Source organism: Phaethon aethereus (assembly GCF_964289735.1).
Source record: "Phaethon aethereus genome assembly, contig: HAP1_SCAFFOLD_108, whole genome shotgun sequence".
Taxonomy (NCBI): domain Eukaryota; kingdom Metazoa; phylum Chordata; class Aves; order Phaethontiformes; family Phaethontidae; genus Phaethon; species Phaethon aethereus.
Window position 1 is genome coordinate 462,494 of NW_028113960.1, and position 16,211 is coordinate 478,704.

The 16,211-nt window shown below is 57.1% G+C and overlaps 1 protein-coding gene and 1 pseudogene across 2 annotated transcripts in view; both read left to right on the plus strand.

Annotated features, from left to right (window-relative positions):
• The window catches only part of LOC309416430 (E3 ubiquitin-protein ligase RBBP6-like), a 70,087-nt pseudogene that overhangs the window by 33,954 nt on the left and 19,922 nt on the right, over positions 1-16,211 (plus strand). The window lies entirely within an intron of this gene.
• On the plus strand, positions 4,384-5,315 carry LOC309416397 (olfactory receptor 14J1-like; the record flags this gene model as incomplete). The annotated part of the gene is made up of 1 exon (XM_082015953.1): positions 4,384-5,315. One exon carries the CDS (start codon positions 4,384-4,386, stop codon positions 5,311-5,313), a length of 930 nt encoding a protein of 309 aa, XP_081872079.1. The 3' UTR covers positions 5,314-5,315.

The window sequence follows — 16,211 nt, forward strand, 5'->3', positions numbered from 1 at the left end:
ACCCACACCGTGTGCGCACTGCCGTCCCAGCAGGTACTCGTGTGGAGAGGACGTGGCCACCCCTACCCAAGCCCTCTTCCCGGGTGGGCCTCGCAGGTCCTCGGGGAAAGGGAGTCCCACAACCAACTTGCCCACCAGCTGCCTCTGCTGGCCTGTCAGAGACACTGGCAGCTGTGAGCCTCACAGCACATGTCCCAGCCCTGACTCAAGGGCTGACCCCCAGCTGCTTCCGAAAGAAGGGACCTCACCGTCCCCTTCCCAGCCACATTCCTGCCGCTGGCCTCTCAACTCCAGAGACAGAAGTGACCTCACAGCCACGTGCCTTCTGCTGTGCCATGAGAGCCTGCGGCACAGCCGACCTCACCATCGCCCTCCCACCCATCTCCTCCCTGTGGCCTAAGAGCTGCTCAGACGCGGGTAACCTCACGTTCCTCTTCCAACGCCGCGGCAGCGCCCTGGGACCTCACGATCCCTGCCCTGCCCCCAAGGGGCCAAACAGCTGGAGTCAGGGCTAGGAGAGGGGACCGAGGTGAGGGGGTAGAGCATGGGAAGGAGGGCTTTGGGGGGTGGGTGTTCAGCTTACAATTAGACATTAGAGCTCGCCGTTCTCTGTTGGGGTCAGGCAAAGTTTTCTGTGGTAGTTTTGGTGTTGTGCTGCCTGGTCAGTGTTAGCGAACGGGCTTGCGCTGTGGGGTGGGTGTTGTTTAGGGCGGCAGCGAGGGCTCGGGTGAAGGCCAACATTTCAACGCTCGGGGTATGGGCAAAGGATTACGGTGATCAACAGGGTAAGAGTATGGGTAAGGGGTTGTGTGTTTGGGCTTCGGTTTAGTGGCAAATACTGAGGTGGGGGATTGGAGTAGTGGATTCGTTCCAGGTTGAGGGGTGGCCTTTAGTGCAAGAAAACACTCAGGGGAAGGAAGGGGAAGGAGCAGCACTTGTGCTTCTGGCCTCTGTCTTCCCAAGTAACCCTTAGTCAGGACACAGCCCTGCTTTCCTGGGAATGGCTGAACTCCCGCCTGCCAGGGGGAAGTACTGAATTCATTCCTCGTTTGCTTGGCTTGCACGTGCAGCTTTGCTTCACTCGTTCAACTGTCTTTATCTCAACTCACGAGCTTCTTCACTTTTGCCATCCTTCTGCCCTTCTCTCCCCCATCTTGCTGTTGGGTGGGGTGGGTGAGCAAGGACTGGGTAGGGGCTTAGGTGCTGGCTGGGGTTTATCTCCCACTCCTCTTAATCCTTTCCCCATTGGCCATGCTGTTCTTATTTTGTACCTTCCTTTGGTGTTTCTGAGATGGTTGCTGGGGTATTTTCTACCCTGGGCAGCAAATCCATGAAATAAGTGCCCCCTTTCATTTCCTGTAGTGTCGTGCAATTGCTCCATTGCTGTCTTGAGAGAGGCTCAGGCATCTGCCCACATACCGAACCATCTCAGCCTGTGCCTTTCGGTGCTGCCCACGGAGACGGGATTCAGCTGAGGCTGAGGGGGAGAATTCCATCTTTGGCACCAGGAATGTCACTGTTATTAATTTCCTGTCTTCCCAAAGGCTGAACAAGTGATGGTGTGGTGGTGCATTCCCCCCTGCCCTTGCTCCTGAAACTCGCATCAAGGATTGGCCTTGGTGCAATGAGTTTGGCAGTTAAGAGCCCCGTGAATTAGGTTCAGCATTGTAGGTCTGTGAGAAACCTGCCGTGACTGTCAATGGAGATCTGGTAAATACAGCTGATGGAGAAGGGCGAGAGACTTAGCTCTCCCGATGGCAATGACTCCAGCTGCTCAGAGGAGTACCTCCACAGGCTGCCCTGGACACACGGAGCAGGAACAGGCTTCACTGTCCTAAGCGTGACCATCTGCTGTCACTTCAGCTGGCCAAATACATGCCCCAGCGGCCTCCAAAATGACGACCCCAGACGCTGCCCTGTCCCTCTGAATTGCTCCATCAGAGCTTACAGTGACCTGCACATGTCTTGGGCCACCTCTGGCACCTCCAGTGTCCCCTGTGGTTTGCATGGGTACAGGAGGTACAGGAGGTTCCTCCCTTTGCCTGTCTGGGTATCGTCTCACGGTGGGACAAGAAGAGGTGATCTTTGACCTGACTCTGTCTCTGAGAGGGGAATGACGCTGCTGGAGAGAAGTGTCCCTCCCCAGGTGAGGGAGGGCACCCCAGGGATGGCTTCAGCCTGTTTCCCAGCAGGTTCCCCTGCAGCCCCAGGGACACCCGGAGGGAGCCCAGCGCGGGCAGAGAAAGTGCTGCCGTGGGCTGGTCCTCTGCTGCGGAGCTGGGCCGGGCTGCTGGGGTGGAGGGAGCTGGTGGCAAGCGGGCAGCGCTGCAGAGAGACAGCTCTGCCCAGGAGCAGCTCCTCTGCCCAGCGCAGCAGGGCTGGGGGCACTGCCTGCAGGCAGCGAGGGGAGCGGAGAGGAGTGGGAGAGAGGAGAAAGGCAGCCTGGGGTGGGAGGAGAGGTGACAGCTCACAGGGGCAGGAATCCTCACAGCCCTTGGACACGGTAAGTCTCTGGCTGCAGGGCAGTGCAGAGGAGTTCCTGGAAGTGTCTCCTGGGCCTGGCACACCCACAGCTGACAGGACCTGTCAGGACGGCTCTCCTGGCTTTTCTCTGGTGCGGAGGAGGAGGAGGAGGACATGCTGCAGAGCAGGGCTGTGTGCCGGGGCAGGGGCTCTGCCACCCGGCAGGGTCAGGTCTCAGCCTGCCCAGGGAGCTCCCCAGAGCTGTGCAGGGGAAGCGGTGGGTGGCAGGAGCCACCCCCCGCAGGGCAGGGCATGGTCCTTCTGCTGTCGAGAGAGCGCTGCGAGGGTCAGAGAGTCTCACAGCTTCCCTTCTGCTTCATGGCATTTCCAAGGGCACTTCTCGGGAAGACATCAGCTCAGCAGCAGCTTCCCCTTCCCAGCCACATCAGGCGTCCTGCGGTCTGGTCTTCAGCCCTGCGCAGGCAGAGACGGCCCTGGGCAGTGCCCTGCCCCGGGAGGTGTTTGCGGGCAGAGGTGAGCACAGGGCAAGCGGGATGGGGTTTGTGAGCACTGACGGGCAGCTGAGCAGGGGACGGGGAGATGCTCCAGGCAGGAAGAGCTCCCAGCAGCAGAGACACGGGCAGGGAGGGAGGGAGCTGCTGCCAGAAACGCTGGGGAGGGGGATGTGGGCACCTCCCTGCCGTCCCTTGGGCGCAGACACCTTCCCCTGAGCGACTCCTCCCTGGTCTCCTTTCCCAGCCTAAGCAGAGCCTCTGCCCCCCAGCCCGGGGGTCCCGGCCATGCCCTGCCGCTGCAGCAGCCGCAGCCAGAGAAGGACAAAGCCCCGATTCCCATCGGATTTGCACATCCCTCCTCCCTTGGTGTTTCACTGCCATCCCCTCCTGCCTGTTCTGCCCGTGTTCTGAGCCTTGGGTTTGCAGGGTCAGAGCGGGGCACGGGGGTCGGGCTGGCAGGGTCAGCTCCTGTTCAGACACCGACCCTTGGGGCCCTGGTGTACAGACGTGTCTGTGCGAGCAAGTCTCCTCTAGACAACGGTGGAACATTCAGCTCCTTCCCCGGGTGTCCTGCTGGGCTGCAGGGTGTCCTCCAGAAGGGCTCAGCTCTCCCACGCTGCCTCTGGGCTACCCGGGATCCCCATGGAGAAGACACCGCGGTGCTAAGGCTGTGGAAGTGCTGCTGGGCAGCTGCACAGCTGATCTCTCCATGTCCCCGTCTGGGAGGGGAGAGATACAATCCTCCTCAGGCAGCTTGAGAAAAGGCGAGGGTTCGCCCATCTGCTCGTTGAACCTGGATCCCTCTGCTCCCAGCGGTTTCTCGTTAGGGGAACACCCGAGTGTGATCATCCCCCAGCTCCAGGCTGCCAGCACAGCACAGCTGAGCACAGGGCAGACGGGCAGAGCAGCTCTCCTCTCTCTGCACTATGGCACCGTCCCTTTGCCGCTCAGGACCCACAAGATTTCACATGGAGGGCATTGGAAACGTCAGGGATTTCAACCACCCAAAAGCCCTCCTAAATGTGGCAAGAGAAACTAGAACCAAACAGACAGAACCAAATCCCCTCAGCTCCGCTCTGCAGTTGGGCGAATGGAAAATGCCGAGAAGCGGTTTGATATATCACAAGTACGTTTCACTGGAGGTCACCTGCGTCCCTAGTTCCGTCTTGCTGCACAGCAAGAAGGGCTCCTCAGGAGCCCATTGCAGAGCCCGTGCTCACAATGGCCCCCTCAGGCAGCAAAACCAGGAGCAGCAGTGAGGCAGCGGCAGAGAGGTCTTCCTGAAAAGAGAGAGCCTGAACGTGGGGGTGCAAGGAGACATGGAAGAGGTTTTGCTTGGAGAAGTCTGGCCTAACTCAGCACTGCCTTTTCCTGCTCCACAGATAAGCATCCCAAGGGGAAGCACATGTCCAACGGCAGTTCCATCACCCAGTTCCTCCTCCTGGCATTCGCAGAGACGCAGGAGCTGCAGCTCTTGCACTTCGGGCTCTTCCTGGGCATCTACCTGGCTGCCCTCCTGGGCAACGGCCTCGTCATCACCGCCATAGCCTGCGACCACCGCCTCCACACCCCCATGTACTTCTTCCTGCTCAACCTCTCCCTCCTCGACCTGGGCTGCATCTCCACCACTGTCCCCAAAGCCATGGCCAACTCCCTCTGGGACACCAGGGCCATCTCCTACCCAGGGTGTGCTGCACAGGTCTTTCTGTTTGCCTTTTTGATGGCAGCTGAGTATTTTCTTCTCACCGTCATGGCCTACGACCGCTACGTTGCCATCTGCAAACCCCTGCACTATGGGACCCTCCTGGGCGGCAGAGCTTGTGCCCACATGGCAGCAGCTGCCTGGGGCAGTGGGTTTCTCTATGCTATGGGGCACACGGCCAGCACATTTTCACTACCCCTCTGCCAAGGAAATGCTGTGGACCAGTTCTTCTGTGAAATCCCCCAGATCCTCAAGCTCTCCTGCTCAGATGCCTACCTCAGGGAAGTTGGGCTGATTGTGGTTAGTGCCTGTTTAGTATTTGTCTGTTTTGTTTTCATCGTTGTGTCCTACGTGCAGATCTTCAGGGCGGTGCTGAGGATCCCCTCTGAGCAGGGACGGCACAAAGCCTTTTCCACGTGCCTCCCTCACCTGGCTGTGGTCTGTCTCTTTGTCAGCACTGCCACCTTTGCCTACCTGAAGCCCCCCTCCATCTCCTCCCCAGCTCTGGACCTGGTGGTGGCAGTTCTGTACTCGGTGGTGCCTCCAGCAGTGAACCCCCTCATCTACAGCATGAGGAACCAGGAGCTCAAGGAGGCCCTCAGGAAACTCACCCAATGGACGCTGTTTCCCTGACAATAGCCCGTCTCCTCTCCACATTTCCCAGAGTTTCTCTTAGGCCAGGAGTCTACTTTTTTTCCCTTGTGATAATCCTCCTTGTAGAAATGTTTCTGGGCTTATGCTCCTTGGATTCAGGTGTGATCCAGTTGTGTCTGACCCTCGCACAACACTGTGTCAGGTGTGGCCTGTCCGATAACAGCTCTTCAATCAAAGGGCATCTCCCAGCTGCAGTGCCTGAAGGCTGGGCTCTTCCTCCAAAGGTGCTGCCAATAAAATGTCTAAGGAACTGGTCTATTAAATGGTCTGTTCTCCCTGTGATGTGAGTTAAGCTCACGGTACCACTGGGTCCCATGGGAGCACAGGTTCTGGTTTTAAATGCTCTTGGTGCCCAGTGGTAGTGGAGATGGTGCATGGGTCAACAAGTTTCCTAGATTGCACTGGGGAGCTGAGCACCGGACACAGCACTCCAGATGTCACCTCACCAGTGCCGAGTAGAGGGGAAGGGTCACCTCCCTCCACCTGCCAGCAATGCTTTTCCTAATGCAGCCCAGGAAGCTGTTGGCCTTTACCAAGACCATGCAGTGATAGGTTATGCTCAGCTGCTTGTCCTCTGGGAATCAGAGAATCCTTGGGTTGGAAAGGACCTTCTCAGGTCATCTAGTCCAATGCCCCTGCAATAAGCAGGGACATCTCCAACTAGAGAAGGTTGCTCAGAGCCCCTTCCAACCTGACCATGAATGTTCCCAGGGATGGGGCATCTGCCAGCTCTCTGGGTAACCTGTGCCTGTCATTCACCACCCTTACTGTGAAAAACGTCTTCCTCTGTCTAGTCTAAATCTACCCTCTTTTAGTTTAAAACTGTTACCCCTTGCTCTGTTGCTAGAGGCCCTGCTAAAAAGTCTGTCCCCATCTTTCTTAGAAGCCTACTTAAAGTCCTGAAAGGCTCCAATAAGGTCTTCTGGAGCCTTCTCTTCTCCAGGCTGAACAACCCCAACTCTCTCAGCCTGTCCTCGCAGCAGAGCTGTTCCAGCCCTCTGATCATCTTTGTTGCCTCCTCCTAACCTGCCCGAACAGGTCCATGTCTTTCCTGTGCTGAGGGCTCCAGAGCTGGATGCAGTGCTCCAGCTGGGGTCTCACCAGAGCGGAGCAGAGGGGCAGAATCCCCTCCCTCGACCTGCTGGCCACGCTACTTTGGATGCAGCCCAGGATACGGTTCGCTTTCCGGCCTACAAGCGCACATTGCCGGCTCATGTCCAGTTTTCTGTCTACCAGTATCCTCAAGTCCTTCTCGGCAGGGATGCTCGCCATCCCTTCATGCCCCAGCCTGTGCTGATACTGGGGGTTGCCCCAACCCAGGTGCAGGACCTTGCACTTGACCTTGTTGAACCTCATGAGGTTCACATGGGCCCATTTCTCCAGCTTGTCCAGGTCCCTCTGGATGGCATCATGTCCCTCAGGCGTGTCAGCTGCACCACTCAGCTTGGTGTCCTCTGCAAACTCACTGAGGACACACTGGATCCCACTGTCTATGTCACTGATGAAGATATTAAAGAGTACTGGTGCCAGTATGGACCCCTGAGGGACACCACTCATCACCAATCTCCATCTCGACATTGTGCCATTGACCACTACCCGCTGGATGTGACCATCCAACCAATTCCTCATCCACCCAACAGTCCAACCATGAAATCCATATCTCTCCATTTTAGAGAGAGGGATGTTGTGGGGGACCATGTCAAAGGCCTTACAGAATCCAGATAGATGACATTGGTAGCTCTTCCCTTGGACAGTCCCCACGCCGGAGAAGTAAGGATAGCCCTGCACTAGCCAGATCACACCAGTGTCCCAGCCCCGCCAACACCTCTGTGAAACCCTCCCCTCCTCTGGCACCGGGATAAGGAACTGCAGCCAGACCGACTCCAGGGACGCCTGGATCAAGAAAGAAGCAGAAGGTTGACAACACCACAGATTTAGCCTCGCTTTGCAAAACAGCCGCCCACGTTGACGGGGGGTGCGTGTGTGTGTGTTAAGTAGCAATTGGTCAAATCAGTTTGGACCTGAACACTGGAAAGGTGTAAGAACCGTGCGTGACACCGCATTCGGGGTGCCCCAGTCTGAACCTGACAGCTCGCGTGCACGAATGCAACAATTCCTCCTGTAACGCTAGACTGGGCGTCCCAGGCTCTCTCCTCAGTGGGCAGGGGCCAGTTGCCAAATTTTTGTGAAAGCTCTCCATCGTGGCCACAGGGTCCTGGCCCCATTCCTTCCCCTTGCACAGGAAATTCACCTGCCCCGAAAAGGCATGGTTGGGTTGGGAAACTGTGGGGATGGGAAACCGTTGGGATAGGAAGCCATCATGGGGCTGAGAAATCATCGCTGGGATGGGAAACGGTGGTGGGGGTGGGAAACCATCATTAAGGACAGGAAATCATCAGCCAGATGGGAAATAACTGAGAGGGGAAGGTGTTGTGCTATGAAAACCAAACCCTCGCGAGGCTGGCTGAAGCAGGTGCTGGTGGAATGTTCGCCATGGGGACGGAGGCTCTTTGCCCCCAACAAACCCCACACTGACCAACCGCCACGGCAGGTACAGCAGCGGCTCCCGCTCCTCGCGGTGCTCCTGCCCCCCAGGTAACCCCCCGCTGGCTCTGCCCGCCGATACCTCACCCCACCACCCCTTTTTGCTTCCCCCAGCAGAGAGCTTCCCTCTGCGGCTGCTGATGGCATCGCAAGTGCCCGGCGTGAGCTTCGCCGTTCCAGCCATGCCGCCACCGGTCACTGCCGGCGTGTCACCCTCTGTCCTGGTGTCCTCTGAGCCTGCCCAGCTCCACCACGTCACCTCAGAGCCGGTGCAGGCCGGCGTCTGGCAGGGGGTGCCAGGGCCCCTGGGGGTCCCGGTGCAGCTGGTGCAGCTCCCCGCCATGGGGCAGCCTCCCTGCGGGGTGCAGCTCCCCCCCATTCCTGCTGCCTGTCTCCCTGCCTACGGCTGGGGACGGCAGCTGGGGACGGGAGCGCTGGTGCCCCACCAGCCTGTGGGGCTGGGGCCTGGGACCGTGCTCCAGGGGCAGCTCCTGTACCCCACAGGCTCCTGCCCGCAGCACATCCCTGCCTGTCCAGACCCCCACCACCCCACAGCTCAGCACTGCAGTCAGGGCCCCCCTGTGCCCCACACCCTGCCCGGCAGTGCCCAGCAGCTGTCGGAGGCCTCCAGCAAAGACGGGGCGGCCACTGAGGACAGTGACCCTGCCGCCAGCCCCCACCAGACCACCCTGGCTCTGCTGACCAGCAGAACCACGACAAAGCCAAAAGGTGAGTTTTGGGGACTGGCAGAGCCTGCAGGTGGGTGGCCAAGCGGAGGAAAGCTTGCACCACCCCGGGTTTGGCTTGGCTTTTTCAGCAGTGGTAACCACCCCAGCGGCCCCAGGGATGCCCACGCATCGGCTTGCTCAGGGGGCAGCCGTATTCGCTGAGGCCTTTCCTGGGCAGGCAGAGGAAGCCAGCATCAACCAGATGCTCACCTGGCTCGACACCGTCCCCAACAGCCTCGACAGCCCCAGCTTTACCGCCTTCCTCTCTGAGCTCCCTGACCTCTCTGAGTACGTGGCAGAGGGCGGCTGCCCCAAGGAGCAAGCGGCAGCGGCAGGGCTGGGAAACAGCGACGACGTGTTCCCGGATGTCCCTGACTTGACTGACCTCCTCAGTGAGCTCCCCGACCTCTTCGAGTACGTGGCAGAGGGGGCTGCCCCAGGAGTCAGTGGTAGTGGGAGGACAGCTAGGACACCGTCCCTGATGTACTTGATTTCCCCAACAGCCTTTGCAGCACCGCCTCCTTCAACCAAGTCCCCAACTTCTTGGAGGACGGGGCAGCGGGCGACTGCCCCAAGGAGCCAGTGGCAGCGGCGGAGCTGGGGTACAGCAAGGACACCATCCCTCATGTCCCCGACTTGACTGACCTCCTCAGTGAGCTCCCCGACATCTTGGAGTATGTTGCAGAGGGTGGCTGCCCCAGGAGCCACTGCTGGTGGTGGGGTGGGGGGACAGCTAGAACACTGTCCCTGATGTCCTTGATTTCCCCAACAGCCTTTGCAGCACCGCAGCCTTCAACCAAGTTCCCAGCTTCTTGGAGGACAGGGCAGAGGGCAACTACCTTGAGGACCACCTGGTGGCGGCAACGCTGGGGGACACCAATCCCTCCTGGGGGGTCGCAGCCTACCCTTTGCAGGACCCCAAGGGGAAGCAGTGTGAGGTGGCAGAAGACCTCCCCACCGGGCAGCCAGTGAGACCCGTGGAGACTTCCGAGGAGAGCTCTGCAGGCAGTTCTGCGCAGAGTCCTCCAGAGACCGCAGAGGAGACTTCAGAGAACAGGCCTGGGGAGAGTCCCAACAAGGATCCCCTGAAGGGTCCTCCGGAGAGTCCCCTGCTGAGCACCCTGCAGATCCCACTGCCCAGAGCCCTGGCAGGGTTCCCGGCTGCCCCCCAGCATCATCCGCCCCAGACGGGCCAACTGGCGGAGGGGGCATTGCAGATGCAGCCCCGGGTGTGTTCAAGCTCCTTGCTGCTGCCCCCAGGCACCATCTCCTGCCGGGTGGTGCCCAGACGGGGAGAAGAGCACAGCAAGAAGGCCAAGCGCCCCGCGCCAGCCAGTGCCTCCACGATGCCAGAGACCTCCCCGCAGGACAGCATGCCCCCAACGAAAAAGAAGATGGTGGTGCACCAGGTGGCCTAACACTCGAAAACCCTCTGGAGGGGAAGCGGGATGGGGACGGCGTGGCAGCAGGTGGCAGCGGGCAGGAAGAAGCGAGCAGAGAGCTTCCATGGGCAGCAACGTGCCAGCCAAGCGCCCGAGGACCCGGCAGGAGGCCAGCGGGCAAAGGGCCTTTGCGCAGCGGGAGGGGACAGGTTTAATGCAGCCGGCCCACTGAAGCCCTGCCGCACGGAGGCCTTAAACGGCTGGCCCGGGGCTGCGGCCCCACGCCCAGCCCAGGGACCCTCGCCCACCCCGGTCCCCCCAGACCCCCGCACTCTAAGCTACGGCTCCCCACTGCCAGGGGCTGCGCTACGTTCACCGGAACAGGCGACACCGCGCTGCCGGCTGCCGGCGTCAGGGACTCGCCGCGCCCCGCGGCTCCCGGCAGCACCAGGCCGCACGCCCCTGCAGTGCCCCGGGGCAGCCCTGGGAGGCCCCGGGACGGGACGAGGACGCGGAGCGGTGCGGGCAGGCGTAAGGCGGGGCAGGCGCACGCACCGCTCTGGGATGGGGGGAGCCCCTTCTGCCCGCCATGAGGGCGCCGGCCCCGGGCCCGCCCAGCGCCGCTTCCGCCATCACCCCGCGCCCCCACCGGCCCCGCCCCCGCAGAGGAGGCCGCGCCCCCTGCCCGGCAGAGGCTGCAGCCGCGGCGCCACCTGGCGGTTCCTGCGAGGAACCACCGCCCCGGAACCCGCCCCCCCACCGCGGCCTGGTACCAACACCCCTGGAGCCGCCATGTCTACCCCGTCCCGCTGCTGACAGCCCTACAACCAGCATCGCCACCGCAGGCGGTACCGGCGTCCCCAGGAAGAGCCACCTCAACCCGGGGCCAAGGATGCCCCGCACCGACCAGAGGGCACATTTCTCAACGCCATCGAGACATCCCTCCACGGGGGTGAGGAGTGAAGGTCGTGGGGCCGGTGCACCAACCGCCCGATCCAGAGCCCCAAGCCAGCCCCAGCGTGCCCCCCAGGGACCCTGGTCCCCTGCCAGCAGCCCCGAGACCCCAACTCATGGCAAGAAGGAGTCGGCACCGGCAGTGGCACTGAGCAGAAGGCATGCACTGGTGCACGTCCCAAACCCAGGCAGCCCAGCTGGCTGCGCCTGTCCCCCACGGGGGGCCAAACCCCACGCCAGGGGCTGCCAGAGCAGCTGCACATGCCGCCGCACGTGCCGCAGCCTCCCGCCGACTCCCTGCTATCCCTCAGGCCCTGGCGGGGCCTCACCACTGCGCCCATCCCACCGCAGGAGCAGGAGGACTCGGTGCCCATCACAGCCGAGCAGCAGCCCGAGCGGGAGCGCATGACCAGGCTGGCCCAGGAGGGGCGGGAGCGGGCGGCCCTGCAGATGCCACTGGGCCAGCTGCAGTTTTTTGTGCAGAGGGAGGCTGACATGGAGACAGCCAACGAGTACGGCTACCCCTAACCCACTGCTCCAGCATGGTTCCCCGTAGCCCCCAAATGCAGAAAAGAACCAGAGACAGAGACCTGCACCCACCTGCTCCAGCCCCCACCCTCTCCCAGAACCCCATCTCTTCCTTAATTCCAGCCCCCACCCTCTCCCAGAACCCCATTTCTTCCTTAATTCATTACACAAGTTGGGTTTAATTCATTACACAATACTGGAGTTTGTGTTTTCCCTCATGACAAGGATTTCGGTAACAATTCGTTCCAATTTGGGCTCTTGTAGGAGATTAATTTGCTTTATGGTCACCCAAAACAACAGGGAAAACCATTAACTTGAGTAGTCTTGTTCATGCACGTTTTGGAAGCAGGAAGTGATTTTGTTACTGTGAAAACACATAAAAACAGCTGGTAATGCTTTAGTAATTATACGATTTGTGACCATTATTTCAGCAACTGCTGTTATTCTGGACTTGACTGCATAACAGAGAGAAAACACAGACGTACATTACGTATAAAACGCCGTACTGAAAAGATCATTAAGGTTACAGAAACAAAAAAAAATACAACCGTAGCACTTCCTAGCTTATTGAATTTTGATTTTGCAATTTGAAAAATACATTCCCTAACACAGTTTAGATTGGCAATTACTTTGTGGGTTTGAAAAAACTAATCCATTGTATGGCATTTTATGGATACATCCTGGGCTCTAAGCAGAGCTTAGGGCTTTTAGACCCCATATAGACCTCTACCTAAGGGCAGTTACAAAGTGCCTCTGTCTAGTCCTGCTCTCGATGTGGCACAAAAGAGACCACCCCACCGCTCCCATTCCTGGGTTTCTAGCCACATTTTCAGGCAGGGTTTGTATAGGTTCAAGACCGCTTGCCTTGGAAAAGGAAAGGAATGTGAAGAGGCCACTTTAAATCGGCCACTACAGGGACTGTCAAAGCTAACGCCGCTTTCCTTCTGACAGCTTCAGGAACCAATCTGGACATGCCTGTAGTCCATAATCCATCCAGGCAGGCATCCCGACTGCTCACCCGGGCTCCCGTTACAGGCAGCGGAGAATAAAAGCCACCGCCGGGGTGTTGGCAACCGTCCGGCAGACTCCAGATGTGGGGCAGGCAAGGGAAGTCTGGCTGATCCGTTGGCTACGTGTAAACTGAAGCCTACAGTGCAGATCCTTGAAGTGCGGTGAGCTGAACCCCCCACCAGTCCAGGCTGCGACGCAGACGCAGCGGGTTCTATCACCTTCTCACAAATTTATGTGCCTTAAGTCACCTGTACTTGGACACACTGTCACAGAGAGATACACGCACACAGACAGCGTCCTGTATTTTCTGAGACACTCAGCGCCGTTGCCCAACATGTAAAGAGAAACAGTGCAACAGGTACTGAACTGGCCAAAGGAGGGAGCGAGACGTCAGACATCCTGAACGTCGGATTAAGGGCCAACTCTCTCAAGCCAGGGGTGCCTAATGGGAAGGGGAATGTTCCTTTGCCATGCGTTAGATCAGTGCATGGCTTTCCATGCATCGCTAGCACTTTGCTTACCTGGGGATAGAAGATGATTAAGGGAAAAATAAAGCAGGGAATAATCGCCCTCCTGTCATGTCAAATGCCTAGAACTATGTTTCCCACTGGGCTCCACGCTTGGTCTGACAGTGCTAAATTGTGCAGCTAAAACATTAGTAATGTCATCTTATTTCAGGCCAGGCTCCCATTAAGCAGTAGTCTTAAGGCAAACTTCTGCCTGCAAGAACAGACTTTCATCTGTTTTGATGTTTTTAAACAGAAAGCTAGAAAACAGCCCGTGATCCCTTTGCTGCTGCTGCAAAGACGCTACGGTTGACTTTCCTTCAGCCTGCAAGGCTGGCACTCTGTCACAAAAGGCAAATCTCACAGCTTGCTCCACCATTCTTAAATGCTAGGAAAGCTAAAGGTTACTTTCACACTCACCGAAGGATGGACTTCTACGTATCCATGGGCGACTTTACCAGCAATGTGCAAAGGAAAATTAACCAGATGCTGTTATAAAACTGCCTGTTGTGGGGAAACCCACAGAACAAGGAAATCCAGAGAGACAGCATGGTTCTTTCACAACATCCCTCCAGTAAAAACAGCTATTTTACATAGAGAGGAGGGTAACAGGACAATAGATTAGGTTACTCTTTTTTCTACAGTTTCTTGTGTCTATTTTTTGCCCTGTTTTGCCAGTAACTAAAAGAATTGGAAACTTGGTCAGGAAAGTGCCAATTGGTCTTTAACTGTCAATGCTTCTGTTCCCCCATTAAAGCTTGCTGAAAATCCACCTTAGCTGTGGCAGTTCTATTCCGACAAACCACAGTCACAGCTCCTGAGTTCAGGAGCGTACACAAAGTGTTTTGAATTTTGCATTTCACCACAAAACTAATTGCTTTTCTAGCACACATTAAATGTCAACTTAGACAGTCATGTGTCTTCATTATGCAGGTTAAAAAAAAAAGATGCTTCCCCTCAAAAGAAGAGAAATGTCAGTAAATTCTGGAGATTAACCTCACAGTTTCTAGGACTTCCGAGAAGCTCTCCCAGTCCGCATTTTAGCAGTTGCACTGGTTGAACCAGCAAACTGAGGAAATTGCAGACCCCACTGCCACACACGATCATGTGTGGGGAACTGAACCACTGCAGGTTAAATCCCAAAAGCTGTCCACACCCGGTGGGATAGAGACACCCCCTTATTAGCTGAAGCTGTTGACAGAAGCTTTACCAAAGTCATGGTATCTTACTGGCATTTTTGTTTAAAAATCAACTCCGTTATTAAGGAACAGCCAAAGAACACATCGATACAGAAGCCAACTAGTAGTAAAAACCTCCACTTACTTGCTACATGTGTGGCCAGCCAGGGTCTGTCTGGCAAATACAATACAGAAAAAGCCAAAGAAAAGAAAACGCGAACTGCAGCACAGACTTGCTCTCTCATTTTTGCAACGATAGGTCACAATTTTGCAGACTCTAGGCATCCAGGAGGATAAAGGACATCCCCACCACATCTGCAGGCTCTTGGACGGGAATGCCCACACCACGAGGGTCTTCCTGGAGTGAGCCTGCTATGGAGATTGCTCGGGACACTTATGCCTGCCTTCTTGCCCTCTGTGACACCGTTCCTGTTACATCACAATGGCAGCCGTTCTGGGTTGGTTTGCGAGTTTATGCACAGCAACCTCGTCCTCTGCATGGGGTTTGCGTGGCAAGGTTGTGGCAGCAGGGCTGCAGGGGTGGCTTCTGTGAGAAGCTGCTAGAAGCTGCCCCTGTGTCCCATAGAGCCCGTGCCCGCCGGGGCCAAGCCAGGCAGCAACGGGGGCAGCACCTCTGGGATAACATATTTCAGAAGGGGACAAAACCGGCACGTGGCATTTGCAGCCGGAGAGAGGAGAACATGTGAAAACAGCCCTGCAGACACCAAGGTCCGTGCGGAAGGAGGGGCAGGAGGTGCTCCAGGCGCCGCAGCAGAGGTTCCCCTGCAGCCCCTGCTGAAGACCATGGTGAGGCAGGCTGTGCCCCTGCAGCCATGCAGCTCCACGCTGGAGCAGATCTCCACCTGCAGCCCGGGGAGGACCCCCCGCCGGGGCAGGGGGATGCCCGAAGGAGGCCGTAACCCCGTGGGACACCCGCGCTGCAGCAGGATCCTGGCAGGACCTGCGGAAAAGACATCCGGAGCAAAGCTGAGCCCGTGTGCTGGTGCACATCCCAGCCCTTTGCCTTGTACCTGGGCCACTCTAAATTGCCTGACCAGCCTCGGCCTCTGAACAAAGGGTTTGGCAGAGAGAGGCCCTCAGCTGTACCAGGCGCTCTTGTGTAGATGAGGAGGAGAATGGCACTGAGGGTATCAGGGACGCAATCACCTGAACAAGGTACAGGAACATGAACAGAACTAATCAATTATCTCCAGACAATCCTGGCAGCGGTAACGTCAAAACCTTGAGAAATCACCTGCCTGCATTGTGGAAACTCACTGATGCCTAAAGTCAGTCATCTCCCAGTCCTATAAAGAGTGGTCCCAAGTGAGACCCTTTGAGCTCTCCTGGACCGCAGCGGGCTGCAACTAGCACCTCCCTCTGAGTGGGACGCCTCTCAGAGCCCGTGAACCCTCAAGTTCACGATCAGCTCAGAGGCTCGACTGTGCAGCCATTGAGCGACACAAAGCATTCGATGTGAGTATTTGACTGAATTCCAGAGGGATATTGAATAGGTACCTTGGTACATCTCTATCTCTTTTCTCTAGATCTCTTTATGGGTCTCTGTCTCTACACCTATAGGTGTGTGTGTGATTAAGGACTTCTAAGTTTCAGTGGATTACGCTGCTAAGTTTTATATGATTTGATACTGTGACTTATCTCGGCATTGTTAGTGAATGTGATTGCTGCTATTTTGTATTGGATAAATTGCCATCTTTAAGTTACAGAAAGCACAAAATCATAGTCTGTATCACTACACCAGAATCTCCGATACCCTGTCCCTTTAGTCATAAACTGTTGACCAAATCTGGGAATAGGAGTGGATTCAGTCGCACCTAGACTCCTCTCTGAAAAGGACTTTAGAAAGCATGGGGGTCCTCTCTGAACCTCGTGACTCAATGGAAGGGTCTCTCCTACTTTCCCTCCTCAAATATACACATTAACTCGATTTGATAGACGAGTAAATCATTCCAGTTTAATTGTTCTATCTGCACAGCTTTTCCACCTTGAATAAGGAATAGAGTGGACCTTGCCATCGCCTTCTGT